The sequence below is a fragment of the Ailuropoda melanoleuca genome, chromosome 3, assembly GCF_002007445.2.
Source record: "Ailuropoda melanoleuca isolate Jingjing chromosome 3, ASM200744v2, whole genome shotgun sequence".
Taxonomy (NCBI): Eukaryota; Metazoa; Chordata; class Mammalia; order Carnivora; family Ursidae; genus Ailuropoda; species Ailuropoda melanoleuca.
This window is the reverse complement of record NC_048220.1, coordinates 13,700,085-13,716,040: the sequence shown is the minus strand read 5'-3', so window position 1 is coordinate 13,716,040 and position 15,956 is coordinate 13,700,085. Positions and strand designations below refer to the sequence as shown.

The following is a 15,956-nucleotide window of genomic DNA, read 5'->3' as shown; positions in this document are numbered from 1 at the left end:
AGCTATGCTCCCTGCTCTGGTGGTGCTTACATTCTGGTAACAGAAGCAGACAAAAACAGAGTAATAAATACAGAAAAATATATACAATCACTTAGTGGGATAAGCACTTTGATACTCTTAGATTTTTACAAAAGGATGATTCTTTTTTTGTCATATATATATGTATATGTATGTATGTAAAGAAGACTCTTTCTTTATTGGGGGTGGGAGGTTATAAGGAAAGCCTTTAGATCTTTCACTGGACTGAATTATCAAAGCAGTTTGGATGTGTTCTACCCCTCCCTGCAAAGCAGTCAATCCTTTTATATATAAGACATGGTTCTGGGGCACCTGAGTGGCTCAGTGGGTTGAGCGTCTGCCTTTGACTCACATGATGATCTTGCGGTCCTGGGATTGAGCCCTACGTGGGGTTCCCTGATCAGCAGGGAGTGTGCTTCTCCCTCTGCTCCTCCCCCCACTCATTCTCTCTTTCTCTCGAATAAATAAAATCTTAAAAAAAAAAAGAAAGAAAGAAAGAAAGAAAGAAAGAAAGAAAGAAAGAAAGAAACAGCTCCAGTGTAATTTTAGATCTACACTTACATGTAGGAATCCTATCTGCTTACCCAAGGAAAATCTTGGCTTGAAGGTCATGGCAGCCACTCAGAAAACCAAGAGAATACTATTATTAATTTGTAGTTAATTAAGAGGTATTACTCTAAAGTTAAAAAGTTTTATTTATTTTTTTTAAAGATTTTATTTATTTATTTGACAGAGAGAGACAGCCAGCGAGAGAGGGAACACAAGCAGGGGGAATGGGAGAGGAAGAAGCAGGCTCCCAGCAGAGGAGCCTGATGTGGGGCTCGATCCCAGAACGCCGGGATCACACCCTGAGCCGAAGGCAGACGCTTAACGACTGAGCCACCCAGGCGCCCCCAAAATTAAAAAGTTTTAAGTCCTAATTCGGAAAGCACTGAGTTTTAAAATAACATTTTCCTTATTATAAAATAGTTACATGTTCAATGTAGAACACCTGGGAAATCAGAAAATCACAAAGAAAGCAAAAATCCGTAATTATATCACGCTAGTTACTGTAGATGTTTTGGTACTTTTCTCTCCATATTAAAAAAGGCTTTATAAATTTATATTCACAGTTGAGATAAGAATTTCTATATGATTTTGCAGCCTGAGTTTTCCATTTAAAAAAATGCAATGAGCTTTTCCCATATCATTAAATCATCTTCCTAAAGCCAATTCATAAGTTTGTAAAAATTCTATCTCCAACTTCTATCATCTCAATGAAGGGTCATTTATCACATGTAATCCAGTCAACCCATGCAGGGGTCCCAAAGCTCTGAGGGGCGTCCAAAACGTTAGGCTAAAGTCTTGGATGACCTAACGTCTCCCATGAACCTGACAGGGGCGGCAGGCGCTCCTCCAAAGGCGGCATCGGTCACCGACACGAACCCGTCTGCAGAGCGTCCCGCTCCACAGCGCGCAAGTTGCCAGGCGGACTCGGAACGCGGAGAGTCCTGAACTTTCAGCCAGGTTTAACACGCGCCCGCGCGGTAAATTGCTGGAGATGCCCCGCGCGCACCCCGCAGCTCCAGGGCACCAAGGGTCTGCGCCACTCTGGGGCACAGCACCGGAACAGAGCGGGCTGGGACCTGCCCCCTGGCACCCCGCGCCCCCGCCGCTACCGCCTCGGTCGGCCCGGGCTGCGTCCTCAGCAGCGCGCCGCGCCCAGTCCCTAGCGGGTCGCTGGGCTGAACTTGGGAGGAGCGCGCCCCAGGTTCCGGCCCTGCCCGGACCGCCTCATCCCATCCACTAACCCCCCCCAAACCGGGAGCGCGCAGGCGCAGCGGCCCGGGAGTCCAGCCAACGGTCCCGGAGGCTGCGGTGCGCCCGTGCCGCTGCCGCCACTGCCACCGCTCGCCATGGGCCCGGGTCTCCGGCTGCTGCTACCTCTCGCGCTTTGCGTGGGGCTCGGCGCGCTCGTGCCTTCTGCGGGGGCCTCGGGCGTCAGCAGGCGAGGCCCCACCGTGACGGCCAAGGTGACTGACTGGCGGGCAGCAAATGGCCCTTGCGCGGGCCAGGGGGACGGGGGAGCTTTGGGGACTGGGTCCTCGGTGTCCGTGGCGGCGAGGAGGGGACTTCCCGGGCTCGGGGGACGCGAGGCAGCCGCGGGGCTCAGGGGGAGGGGGCTGCCGGCGCGCGGGACGGCGCTGTCCGGGGGAGACTTGGGGGCGCTGGGTCGAGCAGTTTGAACTTAGTCTCCGGGCCGGTGGTCCGACGTGACCTGCCGGGGGAGCGGGGGGCTGGAGGAAGCTTCCGGAACCAGTGGGCCTTTTCTCCAGGAAGGAGGCGGCCCGAGTACTTCCTTCGGCATGGCGAGGACTCAGGAATAGAAGCAGGAAGAATGCAGGCGGGGGGGTGGGGTGCAATGGGCGGCCGCCACCGCCGTCGCCCGGCCCGGAGGAGCCCCGCCCGGTCCAGCCTCTGTCTGCCCAGGGGCACGACCGGGCAAGCGTCAGGAGCCTTGCTGTGGCGAGAGTCTGTCTTCCCGTTGCGGGGAGAGGTGCGCTTTTAGACGTTGACTTTTTTAGACTTTGGACCCAGAGCTTGGGAAGGCGCTAGTACGGACAGCCTTTTAATCTCTATAGGGGATGGAGGGGGGCTACTGGTGGGGGGTGGAATCTGCCTTGGACTGCGTCTCTCCACCTTCCGTGTTTTCGGCATATTTACCCAGGTTAGAAGATAATGGGAGGGTGTGGGGAGAAACAGAGCGGGGGAGGAAGGAAGGGAGGGAATGACCGGTGCCCTTGATCACCACTTCTAGAAAAACCCATTGGCTGCAGTGTCTTGGAATCTGGAAGGAGGGGCAGCTGCAAGTTGTTTGAATAGTAAGTCCGGTGTTTGCCAGTGGGAATGGTAACTGTTGAACCAGTAGTAGAATGCTTAAGCCCTCTACCACAGACCCCACCTGGGGTGGAGGGGGCGCGGAGAATGAGGGCCGTGGGGAGAGGGAGGTCACCCCAACATCTGAGGTAGCCTAAGAACGAACAGAAAGGCCGTACCAGGCTACAGGTGTGTGTGTGTGTGTGTGTGTGTGAGAGAGAGAGAGAGAGAGAGAGAGAGAGAGAAACTTAGCCCCACTGTTTTGAGCACTGATTCTCTGCCCAGCCCCTCGGGATTTTGGGCATATCCAATTTTGAGAATGGCTTGTCCAAGGCCATAGAGCCGAAAGGGTGGGGGAGAGGGAGTCTTTCAGTTTGCAGATATAATTTGGATCTCTCAGGATACATCCATAAGCATAACATTCATAAAATGATGAAGAAAATACAGTAGTCCCCTCCTATCTGCAGGGGATTAAGTTCCAAGACCCCAGTGGATTCTGAAACCAGGGCAGCACCATATACTATGTTTTTTCCTATATATACATACCTATGAGAAAGTTTAATTTATAAATTTGGCACAGTAAGAGATTAACAACCATAACTGATAATAAAATAGAACAATTATAACAAGATACTGTAAGAAGTTACACGAATGTTGTCTTTCTCAAAATATCTTACTGCACTCACCTTTCCTCTTGTGATGACGGGAGATGATAAAGTGTCTACCTGATGACATAAAGGGAGGTGACCGCCGTAGGCATTCAGAGGTGTTAGGCTCCTCCTTGTCTTCTGACCACAGCTCACGAGGGGAACCATCTGCTTCTGGACTGCGGTTGAGGCGAATAACTGAACCCTGGGAAAATGGAAACCACGAATAAGGGCGCAGGGACTATTGTAAACCCTTCTACAGACCGGGTGACATTTAAAAATACCTGGAGGATCAGAAAAACCAGCCTGCCAAACACCTGGGAGGCCAAGGGAGCTGCATGTGCAAAGGCCTCCGGCCAGGAAAGCCATCAGTGTTCAGAGGACGGAGAGAGGGGACAGGCTCCAGCCCAGGGTGAGTGGCCTGTCTTGATATAAGGCTGGAAGGGTCAGCGGCAGCAAAATCGGGCAGGGCCTTGGAGGCCACAGGAGTGGGTTTTGAGGCAGTTAATCTTATAATTTGAGGTCTTAGTCTAAGTGCAGTTGGAGCCTTCGGGATTTAAGCATGGGATTGACATCATCTCATACGTGCTTTTAAACAATTACTGTGGTCGCTCAGCGGAGATGAAGTGGGAGGTCATTCAGGCTCCGTGTCAGGGTCCAGAAGGCGATGGCGTGGATTTGGGTGGTAACCGTGGAAAAGGGGAGCAAGGGGGAGGGACACGAAGTAGATGTTTTGAAGTGTAACAGGACTTGCTGGTGGTTTAGATGGGGGTGGGGGAAACGAAGCAGAATTGCCAGATAAAATAGAAGATTCAGTGAGGTGTGAATTTCAGATGAACAAGAAGCATTTCTTAGTGTGAGTGTATCACCTGCAGTGTTTGGGAACAGACTTCACCAAGCAAATTTTTAAGCTCCCCAGGGCAGAGACCCACCCCAGATCAAGTCAATCATGATCTGTGTGTCACCCAGGCTGGGCTATCTAGAAGGGATGACAAGAAGGGAGGAAGCGGGTGGGTGCAGGAGGGGAAGTTAGGGCATCTCTGCCCCTGGGCTAGGGTGCTGTCATTGAGCAAGTTTTCCTGCACTCTACTCTCAGAATTAGTAATGTCTCTCCGTTCCCTTCCTACCAAATTTATCATGAAGTTTTTTTTTTTTTAAACGATGTTATTTATTTGTTTAACAGAAAGAGAGCACAAGGAGGGGGAGAGGCGGAAGGAAAAGAGGGAGAAGCAGACTCCCTGCTGAGCAGGGAGCCCAACATGGGGCTCGATCCCAAGACCCTGGGATCATGACCTGAGCCGAAGACAAATGCTTCACCTACTGAGCCACCCAGGCGCCCCTGTCATGAAGTTCTAAAAGATAATCGTTTAGGCGAGTAATCTACAGATTTGACCCCGTCAAGTGACTTTTTCAGTGGACTTTTTAAAACAGCTCAATATACGGGAAAATAGAGACATTAAAAATTATTTTTCTGAGGGGTTCCTGGGCGGCTCAGTCAGTGAAGCATCTGCCTTCGGCTCAGGTCATGATCCCAGGGTCCTTAGACTGAGCCCCGCATCGGCTCCCTGCTCAGCGGGGAGCATGCTTCTCCCTCTCCCTCCCACTCCCTCTGTTTGAGCTTGCTCTCTCTGTCAAATAAAATTTTTTAAAAATTAAAAAAATTATTTCTCTGAGTTCGGAAAAGTAGATAAACTGGCCATTGCTCTAGTATTTTCCCCAGAAGTCCTTTGTATTTCCTCTGATTTCATTTAAAAAACAGGAATCTGGACTAAGAGAGGCGTGAGGTGCTGTCCCCACACGGCCCTCAGTGTCACTCACCAGCCACCACCTCAGCCGCCTGCCCAGCCCCGCCCTGGAGCCTCGGGTCCTTGCTCTGGCTCACTCTCAACATCCCCCAAATAGGCAGTTGCCACCCTGTCCTTCTCAGCAGATGCCAGGGGAACGTTCTGGGCAAGGTCAGGCACCTAGACTAAAGAGAATAATGCTGCCGTCTTTTCACCTACACTCATGGCCCAACTTGCTGGCACTTTCTAGAGCATGGAGTGGCCATGTGGCTACGGCCTGGTGCCCGGGGCAGGTGACTGAATGTGTGAAGTTCCATTTCCTTCTCTGTTAGTGGAGACAGATAACATCTACCTCTGGAGTTTTTTGCATATTAGATGTGATAAAGCAGGTAAAGTGCTTAGCCATGATTTAAAAGGTCGATTGTTAGTGTTATTTATGTTACCTTATTGATGCTCCCATGAAATTGCAGCCCTGGAAAGAAGGGTCCTCTGTTGAACTGAGGAGCCGGAGCTCAGAGCTGAATGAAGTTGCCCAAGGTCCCATGGCCAGTTAGTGGTGGAGCAGGGGTGTGAGAACAGTTTGCTCTTGGACTTGGCGTCTGCCCTAGCTGCTCTGAAAATGGAAGCGGGATTAACCCTACAGGGGTTGGGATCAGGCTGTGTGAGCGACTGTTTCCTCTTCCCTCTTTTCCCTACCTCCAGTGGCCCATCATTTTCAAATTTCAAAGGCGGCCCTCAGGGGAAAAAAGAAATGACTGCGCTTACTCCTGCAGTGCAGTGTGGAATCCAGTTACCACCTCTGCCAGGAAGCCCACCCTGATCTCCACAGATAATCATCACCTTTACCCACGACATTTTATCTGTACTTGTATAAAACCTGATTTTCCATGATATCATAGCTACTTACATATGTGTTTTCTGTGGGACTGTAACCTCCATGCAGGTAGGGGCTTTGCAGCCTCACTCCGTGTCCAGAACAGGGCCTGTCCGCAAAGGCGCACAAGCAGAGATGATCTCAGAGTGATAGGGTGCCGAGGGAGAGCGTTTGCCAGGCAGCCACCTTGGGTCCCCTGCACAAAGAGCCCATTTCCTGCCCCGGTGCTTTGGCTCCAGAAAGAACTCTGTCCATTCTTGTCCCCAGAGGCCACTCCCCTCCCTCCAGGCCTGCTTCCCATCACCCCTTCTCCAGGAGGCCTTCCCTCAGCCCTTAGCATCCCTCCAGGCCTGGGGATTGGGGATACAGCGTTCTTGCTTCTTGCATGCTTGATGACCAAGGAAGCTGTGATCTTATCATTTATTTTTATTTTTATTTATTTATTTTTTAAAGATTTTATTTATTTATTCGACAGAGATAGAGATAGCCAGCGAGAGAGGGAACACAAGCAGGGGGAGTGGGAGAGGAAGAAGCAGGCTCATAGCGGAGGAGCCTGATGTGGGGCTCGATCCCATAACGCCAGGATCACGCCCTGAGCCGAAGGCAGACGCTTAACCGCTGTGCCACCCAGGCGCCCCAATGTGATCTTATCATTTAGAGGGAGTCAGGAAAACTCCGCTGTATTATTTGCTGTCAGTCACACAGCGGAAGGACCCTACAGTTTGGGGGAAAAAGCATAGTAGCATGTGTGCGAGGCTGCGTGTCAGAACGGCAGATTTTTATTGAAGAGTGTTGCTGGGTGAGGGGCCCTTTTTCTTCACCTTCTCCCGCTGCTCTCCCGCATTGTATGCTCCTTGCTGTCTCAGCATTCACAGGCTTTATTTTCTCTTCTGTGTGTTTCAAGTGTGGCGCTCCTTTAAGATGATGTCCCTGATTCTTCTCCGGTGCTGCTTCGTCCTTGCCTGCTACTGAATGTACCATCCTGGGCTTGGAAAGCCCAGAAGCAGCAGCGACTTCTCTTTGACACCAGCCCTGGGCCACCAGGCTCCGGGCGTGTTAGGGCCGCTCCCTGTCCCCTGGCCACACGGAACTGTTGTCCTCAAGCGCTCTGCTTCACTCAAGGGCACGGGCTTCAATACCGTCTATAAAGTTCTGCTGTATAAATAATAATACCGTCGTGGCTGCTGTGGCCATGTGAAAATTCTAAAATGCCACCCGGAGCACTAAATATCACATCACCCCGTGACAGACGTGCTGATATATTGGCAGGAGCTCTTGTCTTGCACTAAAGCTTGACAGTCTTTACTTCGTGATTTTTCTAAACTGTAAGACATCTTTTTTCTTTGACAACCCTTCTTATATTTTTTAAAGCCATCTCCCAAATGTCTTTTTTTACCCATTCAAACAGTAAATTGGTTCCTATAATCTAAACCCGCTAATAGAATGCCCTTCGACTCCGCAGCCTTTTCAAGCATTCGGGCTGCGTCATCCCAACACGGTGATTTGTGAAGCAAAACATTTATCATTTCATTTCGGATGCAACAGTTTTTTTAAAACTCGTTTCAGGGAACCTGTAAGGTTCATCTGCACGCAACGTGACTCACACTCACTCCTGGGTACGGGCTTTCTTTCATCTATTCCCACATGTTGTGCCACAGAGAGAACACAGCGTCCCCGCAAGACTTTGGGGGCATGAGGACTGCGCTGGGCGACTGCGGTTGCGGGGGCTCTGGCGGTGCTCCGGACAAGGCTGGGGACCTGGAGCCTTAGGGAGTCCGAAGTGAGTGGCAGGCCTTCCAGAGGACTTGCTGTGGATGTGGACGGCTTGCAGTTCCCGTGACAGCAGGTGTCTACGAAGCACTCCCTGCGAATTGGGCACTGGTCGAAGTTACAAAAAAATAAATCTGGATGGTTAGACTATTTCTCTCCTTACCTGTTGTTCTCTCTTGCCAAGATCAAGACCATCACCTTTCAGAAGAGCACAAAGCTGGGAAAGGGGAGGTCGCTGCAATGCTGCCTGGGGGCGCAGAGGGCTTGGACTTCTCAGAGACCTCAACGGCTGACTGGGATAGGGCCCAGTCACGCTGCAAACCCAGCGCCTTGTGCGGTGCCTGGCCCCTGGGGGTGCTGGCCAAATGTTGGCAGAATGAACAGTTGTTTACAGGAGGAATGCAGTCACACGATGGGTGTAGAGCTCCTTTATCAACTGCTTGGGGGGGAAGGAAGGGCTTTCGCGTCTGGATGCATTCTCAGATTGTACCTTTCACTTCCCATTGTAATCCTGTGCTCCGTCATTCACCCACACGCAGGTCTTCTTCGATGTGAGGATTGGCGACAAAGATGTTGGCCGAATAGTGATCGGCCTCTTTGGAAAGGTTGTGCCCAAGACCGTGGACAATTTTGTCGCACTCGCAACGGGGGAGGTATGTCTCAGTTTTGGATCCCTTACATGTGCATGGAAGGGGGTTTTCTTTCTTTTAAGCCCAGCATAAAGATGTCTTCCAGGAAGATGAGTGTTGATCAGGCAGGCCCGATGAACCCGAGACATTCTTACAATATTTTCCTACAAAATGTTAATTCTTCGGGGGCTCGGTGTCCCCAAGGACACTTTCTAGAGGGGAAGCAATCAGTATGTGAGAATGCAGATTGCTGTCATTCACTCATTCACATTAATACCCTACTTCCACGGTTGATCCATTTCTTTATCTTGGGTCCATCGATGATACATTTCTACTAGTAAATTGTTGCAGGGACCTAATTCCATAGATAGTTTGTGTCTTTTTCTCACTTGGCCATGTCCAGATAAACACTGGGGTTCATCTTGCAGTATGGGTTGTTATCTACTCGTATATTCAACTGACATAATCTCTTTAGAAAGGATACGGCTATAAAGGAAGCAAATTTCATCGCGTCATCAAAGATTTCATGATTCAAGGAGGAGACATCACGAGTGGGGACGGCACTGGCGGTAACCATGTCTTTTGTATTTCTCCTTTGCTGCTTACCACACTGAAACCCAAGATCTAGTCCCCTGAGTTGAATTCCCAGACATAAGAAACGAATTCCTCACGACCACCCAACTAATTCTTCAGAAGGACAGGGTTTGGGGGGCCTCATCTCCCAAAATCTAATCACAGGTATGAATGAGTGAGGCCTCCTCACTTGAGACAGTTTTGCCCTGGTTCATGATCTTTCCATAATGGAGAGATACTCACCCAGGAGACGGCTCTGCTAGATTCCCAGCTCCCAGCAGGCAGTGGTGGAGAAAGATGCCCCGCACGGGAAGGAAAGGTAGAGTACAAAAGTGTGTGCACACGGGGTGGGCAGCCAGCCCCAAACACGGATGCGGTCAAGGAGGGCTGGGGGCAGCACGCCCCAAGGGTGAGACTGGGGTTGAGGTGGCAGGATAGCAGACAGATTTACCCTTCCCCCCTTTTTTTCAAATTCTTTCATTTTGTTGTTGGCTTTTCCAATAATAATAATAATGATAATAAAAGTAATCGATGAGTTGTCAGAATTATAATACACGTTTTATAAGCAAAGTTAGGGTTCTGTGAAGCACAAATTATTAAATTCATGGGCCTTCACATATCCCTGAGCTGCTTGTTCCTCAGTGGGGACTGCACGTAACCAAGCTCTCTGCGCTGTTTTCCCTCCAAACTGTAGTGAGTCCTTTTCCCGAACACACACGATGAGCTAACTACAGTAGAATGTAAATGTACTTCAGGTTTAAGATTTTTTTTTTAAAAAAGATTTTATTTATTTATTCAACAGAGATAGAGACAGCCAGCGAGAGAGGGAACACAAGCAGGGGGAGTGGCAGAGGAAGGAGCAGGCTCATAGCAGAGGAGCCTGATGTGGGGCTCGATCCCAGAACGCTGGGATCACGCCCTGAGCCGAAGGCAGACGCGTAACCGCTGTGCCACCCAGGCGCCCCAGGTTTAAGATTTTTAACTCAGCAAGTACTCGTTCTGATGGGTATGAAATTGTTAACTTTTTAAAGAAACCCTTAGGCCCATTTTCACGCACTACGGCTAATTTTAGGTTTATTGCAATGATTTATTTATAACAAAATGGCTACCATTAAACCCTTGGACTTGCCAGGGCCTTCGGGAGAATTACTTTCAGGCCTTGCAGAAGTGCTGCACGGTATGGGGATGGAGAATGGAGTAGAGAAACACATCGTGGTTACTTGGGTCGGTGGGGTGGGGGAGGCTGCCCAGGAGAGCAGCCCTCCCTCCCCTGCTGCTGCAGAGCTGGGTCTCCCTGGAAGAGCGTGCAGCTCCTAGGAGCCCAGTGCCCTTGACACTGGTGTCCCACTCTCCCGCCCTGGGGCCCAGCAGGACCAGTGACTGAGCTTTACTGGATCCTTTTTTCTGACGTGTCCCTCTTTGCCTTCCCTGCCATGCACGTGCCAGTGTGAAAGTGTGCACACACAGGTCTTGAGTTAAACTTCTCCGAGTTTTGGAGGAAGGACCTTTGGGATCACTTACATTTAGCCTAGAACCTCTCTGTGAGCAGAGCTGACCTGCCAGGCCACCTCCTCTGTCACTCACCAATCAGCTTTAACTGCCTGCCTTTGGCAGCCATTTCTGGGCCGTCCAGCCGAGCCAGGATTTCAAGGTTGGCAACCGCTGGATCAAGAGCCCTGCAGAAAGGGAGGAGGCAGGCATGACACGCGTTCAAGGTGTTGGAGGACAGAGCAGGTCCTTCTCATGGTCTGTACTGCGCTCTTATGGAGAAACGGGTTCTGCTCTCTTTGCCACTGGGCTGGAGCCCCAGTCCCCATGGCCGCGTCCAGCTCTTCTGCTCAAGGTCGGATCACTGGGTGCTCCCACTGCCATCGCCTTCTGTAGCCTGGCGAGCCCGCAGGTGCTGTGTCTCGTGACGGCCAGGCCGGCTGCCTTTGCTCCAGCATGGACGCAGGCCAGGGCGGGGCTGTAGGGTCAGAAAGTCACGGGACTGTCCGGTTCTGCTGTGCAGCTGTCAAGCTCTATCACCTCTGCTTCCTCGTTTAAAGTGTGATTGAGAAGACCTGTTCCGTAGGGTTGTGAGAATTAGCTAAGGGTGCTTATTGAGTGCTGACTGCACCAGTGTTGGGTGCTGAGGTGGGAGTGACGTGGAGCTCGGGACAGACACAGAGCCAGGGAGATGGCTCATCCCACTTTCCCCATGGCTTAACAAGGCCATCCTGCCCTTCCTTCTTGTTTCAGAGTGAAATCATTGACTTGCTTGACTGGGGTCTTGCTTTGAGGCCAGAGGATAGCGCCATCTTGAAGGCTTTTGTGTGTTTATCTGAGGCTCTGGTGCCCTGCTTCTCGAAGGAGTGAATTTTATCACTTCCTTTATTTCTCCTTATGCTTGACCATCTTTTCCCCAGCCCCACGTCCTATAGGGTTCTATTAACCCATTCTATTAAAACCTTATGGTTCCCTTTGAAGCATTTACTTTCATATAACATCTGGTGATTCTCTCTTTTTAATTTTGCCCCACCCAGGTATAAGCATTTATGGTGAGACATTTCCAGATGAGAACTTCAAACTGAAGCATTATGGCATTGGGTGGGTCAGCATGGCCAACGCTGGGCCTGATACCAACGGCTCTCAGTTCTTCATCACCTTGACCAAGCCCACGTGGTTGGATGGCAAGCATGTGGTATTTGGAAAAGTCATTGATGGAATGGTAATGTGATACATTATTACGTCTCATTCAAAGCTTTATATTTATAGCGAGAGTCCTTTCAGTGATGTAGTTTAATCTTCAGATGTGCTTGTTAGAGATCCATCGTTCTATGATGACTTGCCTCCTCAAAGGTGAGCTGCGTGTGGTATTTTAATTGTGAGGAGCACGGGGGGCAGAAGATGGAGACTTGACGCAGAAAAATTGAGGGCTTAATTTATGTTACTACTTGATATAAAAGAAAACTCTTTTTTAACGTAACCAAATAAAGCCCGAGCCCCATATGTGCATATGGTAGATGATCATACCACCTTAAGAAGGAAGGAAATCCTGGCACATGCTACAACACGGATGAACTCTGAATATGTTGAGTCACAAAAGACCACATGATTCCACTTCTAAAAGGCATCTAAAGTAGTCAAATACATGTAAAATGAAGTAGAATGGTTGTTGCCAGGGGCCGGCGGGGAGGAAGAAATGGGGCGCTGGTGTTCAGGGGGTACAGAGCTGCAGTTTTGCAAGAGAAGAAAAGTTCTATAGGTGAATTGCACAATAATGGGAATATACTTCAGACTACGGCACCATACACTGAGAAATAGATAAGGTGATACATTTTATGTTAGGTTTCTTACCACAACTGAAATAAAATATTAAAAAAAACCCTTGAGCACCACATGGTTCAGTACAGAAACAAGTCCCCTCCAAAGACACAGTCAGTAGAGCAAATACAATTACTAGAGGGAATTCAGATTCCTGCAGGTATGGCTCAAAGAATGTCTCAGGGGTCCAATTCATAATCCACAGAAACACTTTTTTTTTTTGAAAGATTTTATTTATTTATTTGACAGAGATAGAGACAGCCAGCGAGAGAGGGAACACAAGCAGGGGGAGTGGGAGAGGAAGAAGCAGGCTCATAGCAGAGGAGCCTAATGTGGGGCTCAATCCCATAACGCCGGGATCACGCCCTGAGCCGAAGGCAGATGCTTAACCGCTGTGCCACCCAGGCGCCCCCCACAGAAACACTTCTTAAAATCCTTATTCTCCTCCACTCCCAACATTTCCCCTCCTTAGCAGCTGCCCACAGAAGCTATCCTAACTCCTCAACTAGCAAGGGTAAGGTTTGCCCAATCCAACCCTGGGCCATTCCTGACCACCCCTCTCCCTCCCCCGTATTTGATTTGGTTTCATTTTCTTTTTTAAAAAATGGTTTTATTTATTTATTTGAGGGAGAGAGAGAGAGAAGAACAGAGAGAGAGGGAGCATGAGCGGAGAGAGGGAGAGGGAGAAGCAGGCTCCCCGCTAGCAGAGACCCTGACACGGGACTCGATCCCAGGACCCTGCGACCATGACCTGAGCTGAAGGCAGACGCTTAACCAACTGAGCCACCCAGGCACCCCAATTTTGTTTCATTTTCATGTGAGCTGTTCTGTCTCTTCCATCCAGATGCAAGTAAAACAAGCTCACTTGCGACAATTCTTCCACAGCTTCTGCCCCCTGTCCTGAACCTACCCATTGAAAAGCCAGGAACCGAGCTGACCCACTCAGAACCCCCCTCACAAGGCACGGAAGTGTTCAGCCTGAGATAGGATTCTCGTTGGCAAGTGAGACGAGAGGGAAAGAGGGCAGACACGTATCACTTCATATATCACCTTCCACCCTATACAATAAAGGACAGGCCTATAGTCTCCTGAGCCGTAACTGTCCTTTGAGGCATCTATTCTTGCACAGTAACGAACGCCAGCGCTCCTCAAGTCTCTCATGGAGCGATGCTCTTGAAGTGAGCTGCGCGTGCCCCACCAGTTTGCGTTTTTGACCAGTGGGCCTAACCAGGGTTTACAATGTTTAAATGTAACCAGGTTCAAACATTCATGCCATGAGTGTTTTTGAATACATCGTGCTAACCTGTAAGACAAATGAAGAGTGCAAGTCTTGTGGTTTCTTCTTCTGGTCATGGTTTTTCTTCCCCCCCCCCCCAGATCTTCTGTCTTAGTGCCCTACCCCACTGTACCAACTTCCTTCCCCCCGGTTGGGGTGCGTCGTGGGAGACCTGCTGCCTGGTCTTAGAGGAACAGTCCTTAACATTTTATGAGTCCTAGACTTCTTTGAGTAATTAATGAAAACTATAGACTTTCTCTCCAGGAGGAAAAAAGTTGTGTGTGTGTGTGTGTGTGTGTGTGTGTGTGTGTGTGTGTGTGTGTGTTTTATACCGTTTCAGGGAATTTTCAGCATCTCTTGAATTCCAACCCAGACATCATCTGGGTTGCTTCGTTAATGCTGCACTTTTCTTGAGCTCCCCCTCAGACTTACGGAATCAGAACATCCAGAGGTGGGCCCACAAATAAGCATTTTTAAAAACTGTGTGAAAAATATACATAGAAGTTTCCATTTTAACTATAAATAAGCATTTTTAAAAATGTTCCACGGGTCATCAGAGAGGTAGCCACTGCTTTAGGCATACATGTGTACAGATGTGTGCACAGACACAATGTTTAGAAATATATATATTATTATTAGAAGAAGAACACTTGTCTTTTATCTTAAGTTAACCTAAATTGGCCAGCGACTGGGTTAGGTGGTACCATGTCCAAGGCAATGAGACACTTTGTTGCTATTTTTGTCTCAACCCCGTTTGGGAAGCTGGTCAGAAGCCAACGTTCCTAGTCCTGGACCAGTCCTCCCTCCTTCAGTGTGAAGCTCAAGGTGGTACCTGGGATGTGCAGCCCTGAAGGGGAGAGAAGGGGCCTTCACACCACTGGGGGTCAGGGTCTCTAACTCCACCTGAAGATGACTGACGTGGGTCAATGTTGACTCCGTGTTGACTCTCACATTGGGGTATAAAGTGGGCAGAAATACATTTAATTAGAGCTGTGTGTTTATGAAAATATCTAATTATTTTTATACAATAAAATGCTAATTAAAAGAAGTGAGGAAATAACACAAATAGATTCTATCAGTAACAAGGTTGTGGGTAAATGTTATTCTGTTATATATACATTTCCTGAATATTTTAAGTTTTCCATAGTTGCCTTGCATGACTTGTATCATACCCAAAACAACAACAACAAAAACCTGGTTTCCTACTTGGGCTCTCAGACTAGGCATTGATTTCACCTGTGATCCCCGTAGTTGTCAGTCACAAGTGAACCAGGGGTGTGCTTTTCTCTCACCAGACCGTGGTCCACTCCATAGAACTTCAGGCAACTGATGGGCATGACCGTCCGCTCACCGACTGTTCCATCATCAACAGCGGCAAGATAGACGTGAAGACCCCCTTTGTGGTTGAGGTCGCTGACTGGTGATACGACGGGCGGAAAACAAGGAACACACTCTGGCAGGGATATGTGTGTGTGTGTGTGTGTGTCTTTTGATTCTCCCAAGTTACTGTTTTGCTTTGTTTTCTCACTTCTGTGTTTCACCCCCAATCACAGGAAAGTGCAAAACATCAACTACTCCATGTTTAGTTTGCATGAATTGTGGTCAATCACTTGTTTAGGGACTTTGCACTTAAAAGACCTATCCCTTTCCTCCAATGGTGCTATTTTTAAACTAGAAAACTTTGTATTGTCTGTTTTCTTTTGAAGAACACAATCATTATTTTGCTGATTTATTCATGATCCCCAAGTTGTGTGATGCTGAAAATTTGTCTGAAGAAGATGGGGATGTGAAGTTTGTTATTTTGTATTCAAACAGAAATTCTTTGCAGGTAAAGGGAGATCTGATGAGTGTAATCTGTAATCTGATATAGGGACTTTTACCTGGTAAAAGGTGCTTTTGTGTCCTCTATATTAAATGCTTTTTATATAGGTCAACTCCTTTTGCAAGTCTTTTTTTTTTAAATTTAAAGTTCTTTAAAAAATTCATGACAAAGACACATGTACTCTAATGTAACAATTAACAGATTAGAGATGGTTCCGTAAATCAGAATGCTAACACAACTGGATAATTTGGGATAGGAGTGCACAGAAATGATGCCTAACCACATCCCAAATACCTGAGCAGATTAATTTACTAATTTTTACTCACTGTAACATTTTTACAAAGTTCCCTTGAGTTCAGTTGCAACAAAAAGGCTTTTTTTTGTTCACTTACACAAGGAGC

At 48.6% G+C, this 15,956-nt stretch overlaps 1 protein-coding gene across 1 annotated transcript; it reads left to right on the top strand.

Moving 5' to 3' along the window:
- Nucleotides 1-1,805: 1,805 nt before the first annotated feature.
- Nucleotides 1,806-15,667, top strand: PPIC (peptidylprolyl isomerase C). The gene is made up of 5 exons (XM_011232881.3): nucleotides 1,806-2,030; nucleotides 8,489-8,602; nucleotides 9,054-9,147; nucleotides 11,677-11,861; nucleotides 15,029-15,667. The coding sequence occupies exons 1-5, from the start codon at nucleotides 1,914-1,916 to the stop codon at nucleotides 15,155-15,157; spliced, it is 639 nt and encodes a 212-aa protein (XP_011231183.1). The 5' UTR covers nucleotides 1,806-1,913; the 3' UTR covers nucleotides 15,158-15,667.
- Nucleotides 15,668-15,956: the final 289 nt, after the last annotated feature.

Excerpts from the sequence above, each read along its gene's own strand:
- PPIC (XM_011232881.3), top strand. The coding sequence starts at position 1,914 with ATGGGCCCGGGTCTCCGGCTGCTGCTACCTCTCGCGCTTTGCGTGGGG. Across the intron at positions 2,031-8,488 it reads GCCCCACCGTGACGGCCAAG|GTCTTCTTCGATGTGAGGAT; the intron begins GTGACTGACTGG and ends ACCCACACGCAG. Across the intron at positions 11,862-15,028 it reads GAAAAGTCATTGATGGAATG|ACCGTGGTCCACTCCATAGA; the intron begins GTAATGTGATAC and ends TTCTCTCACCAG.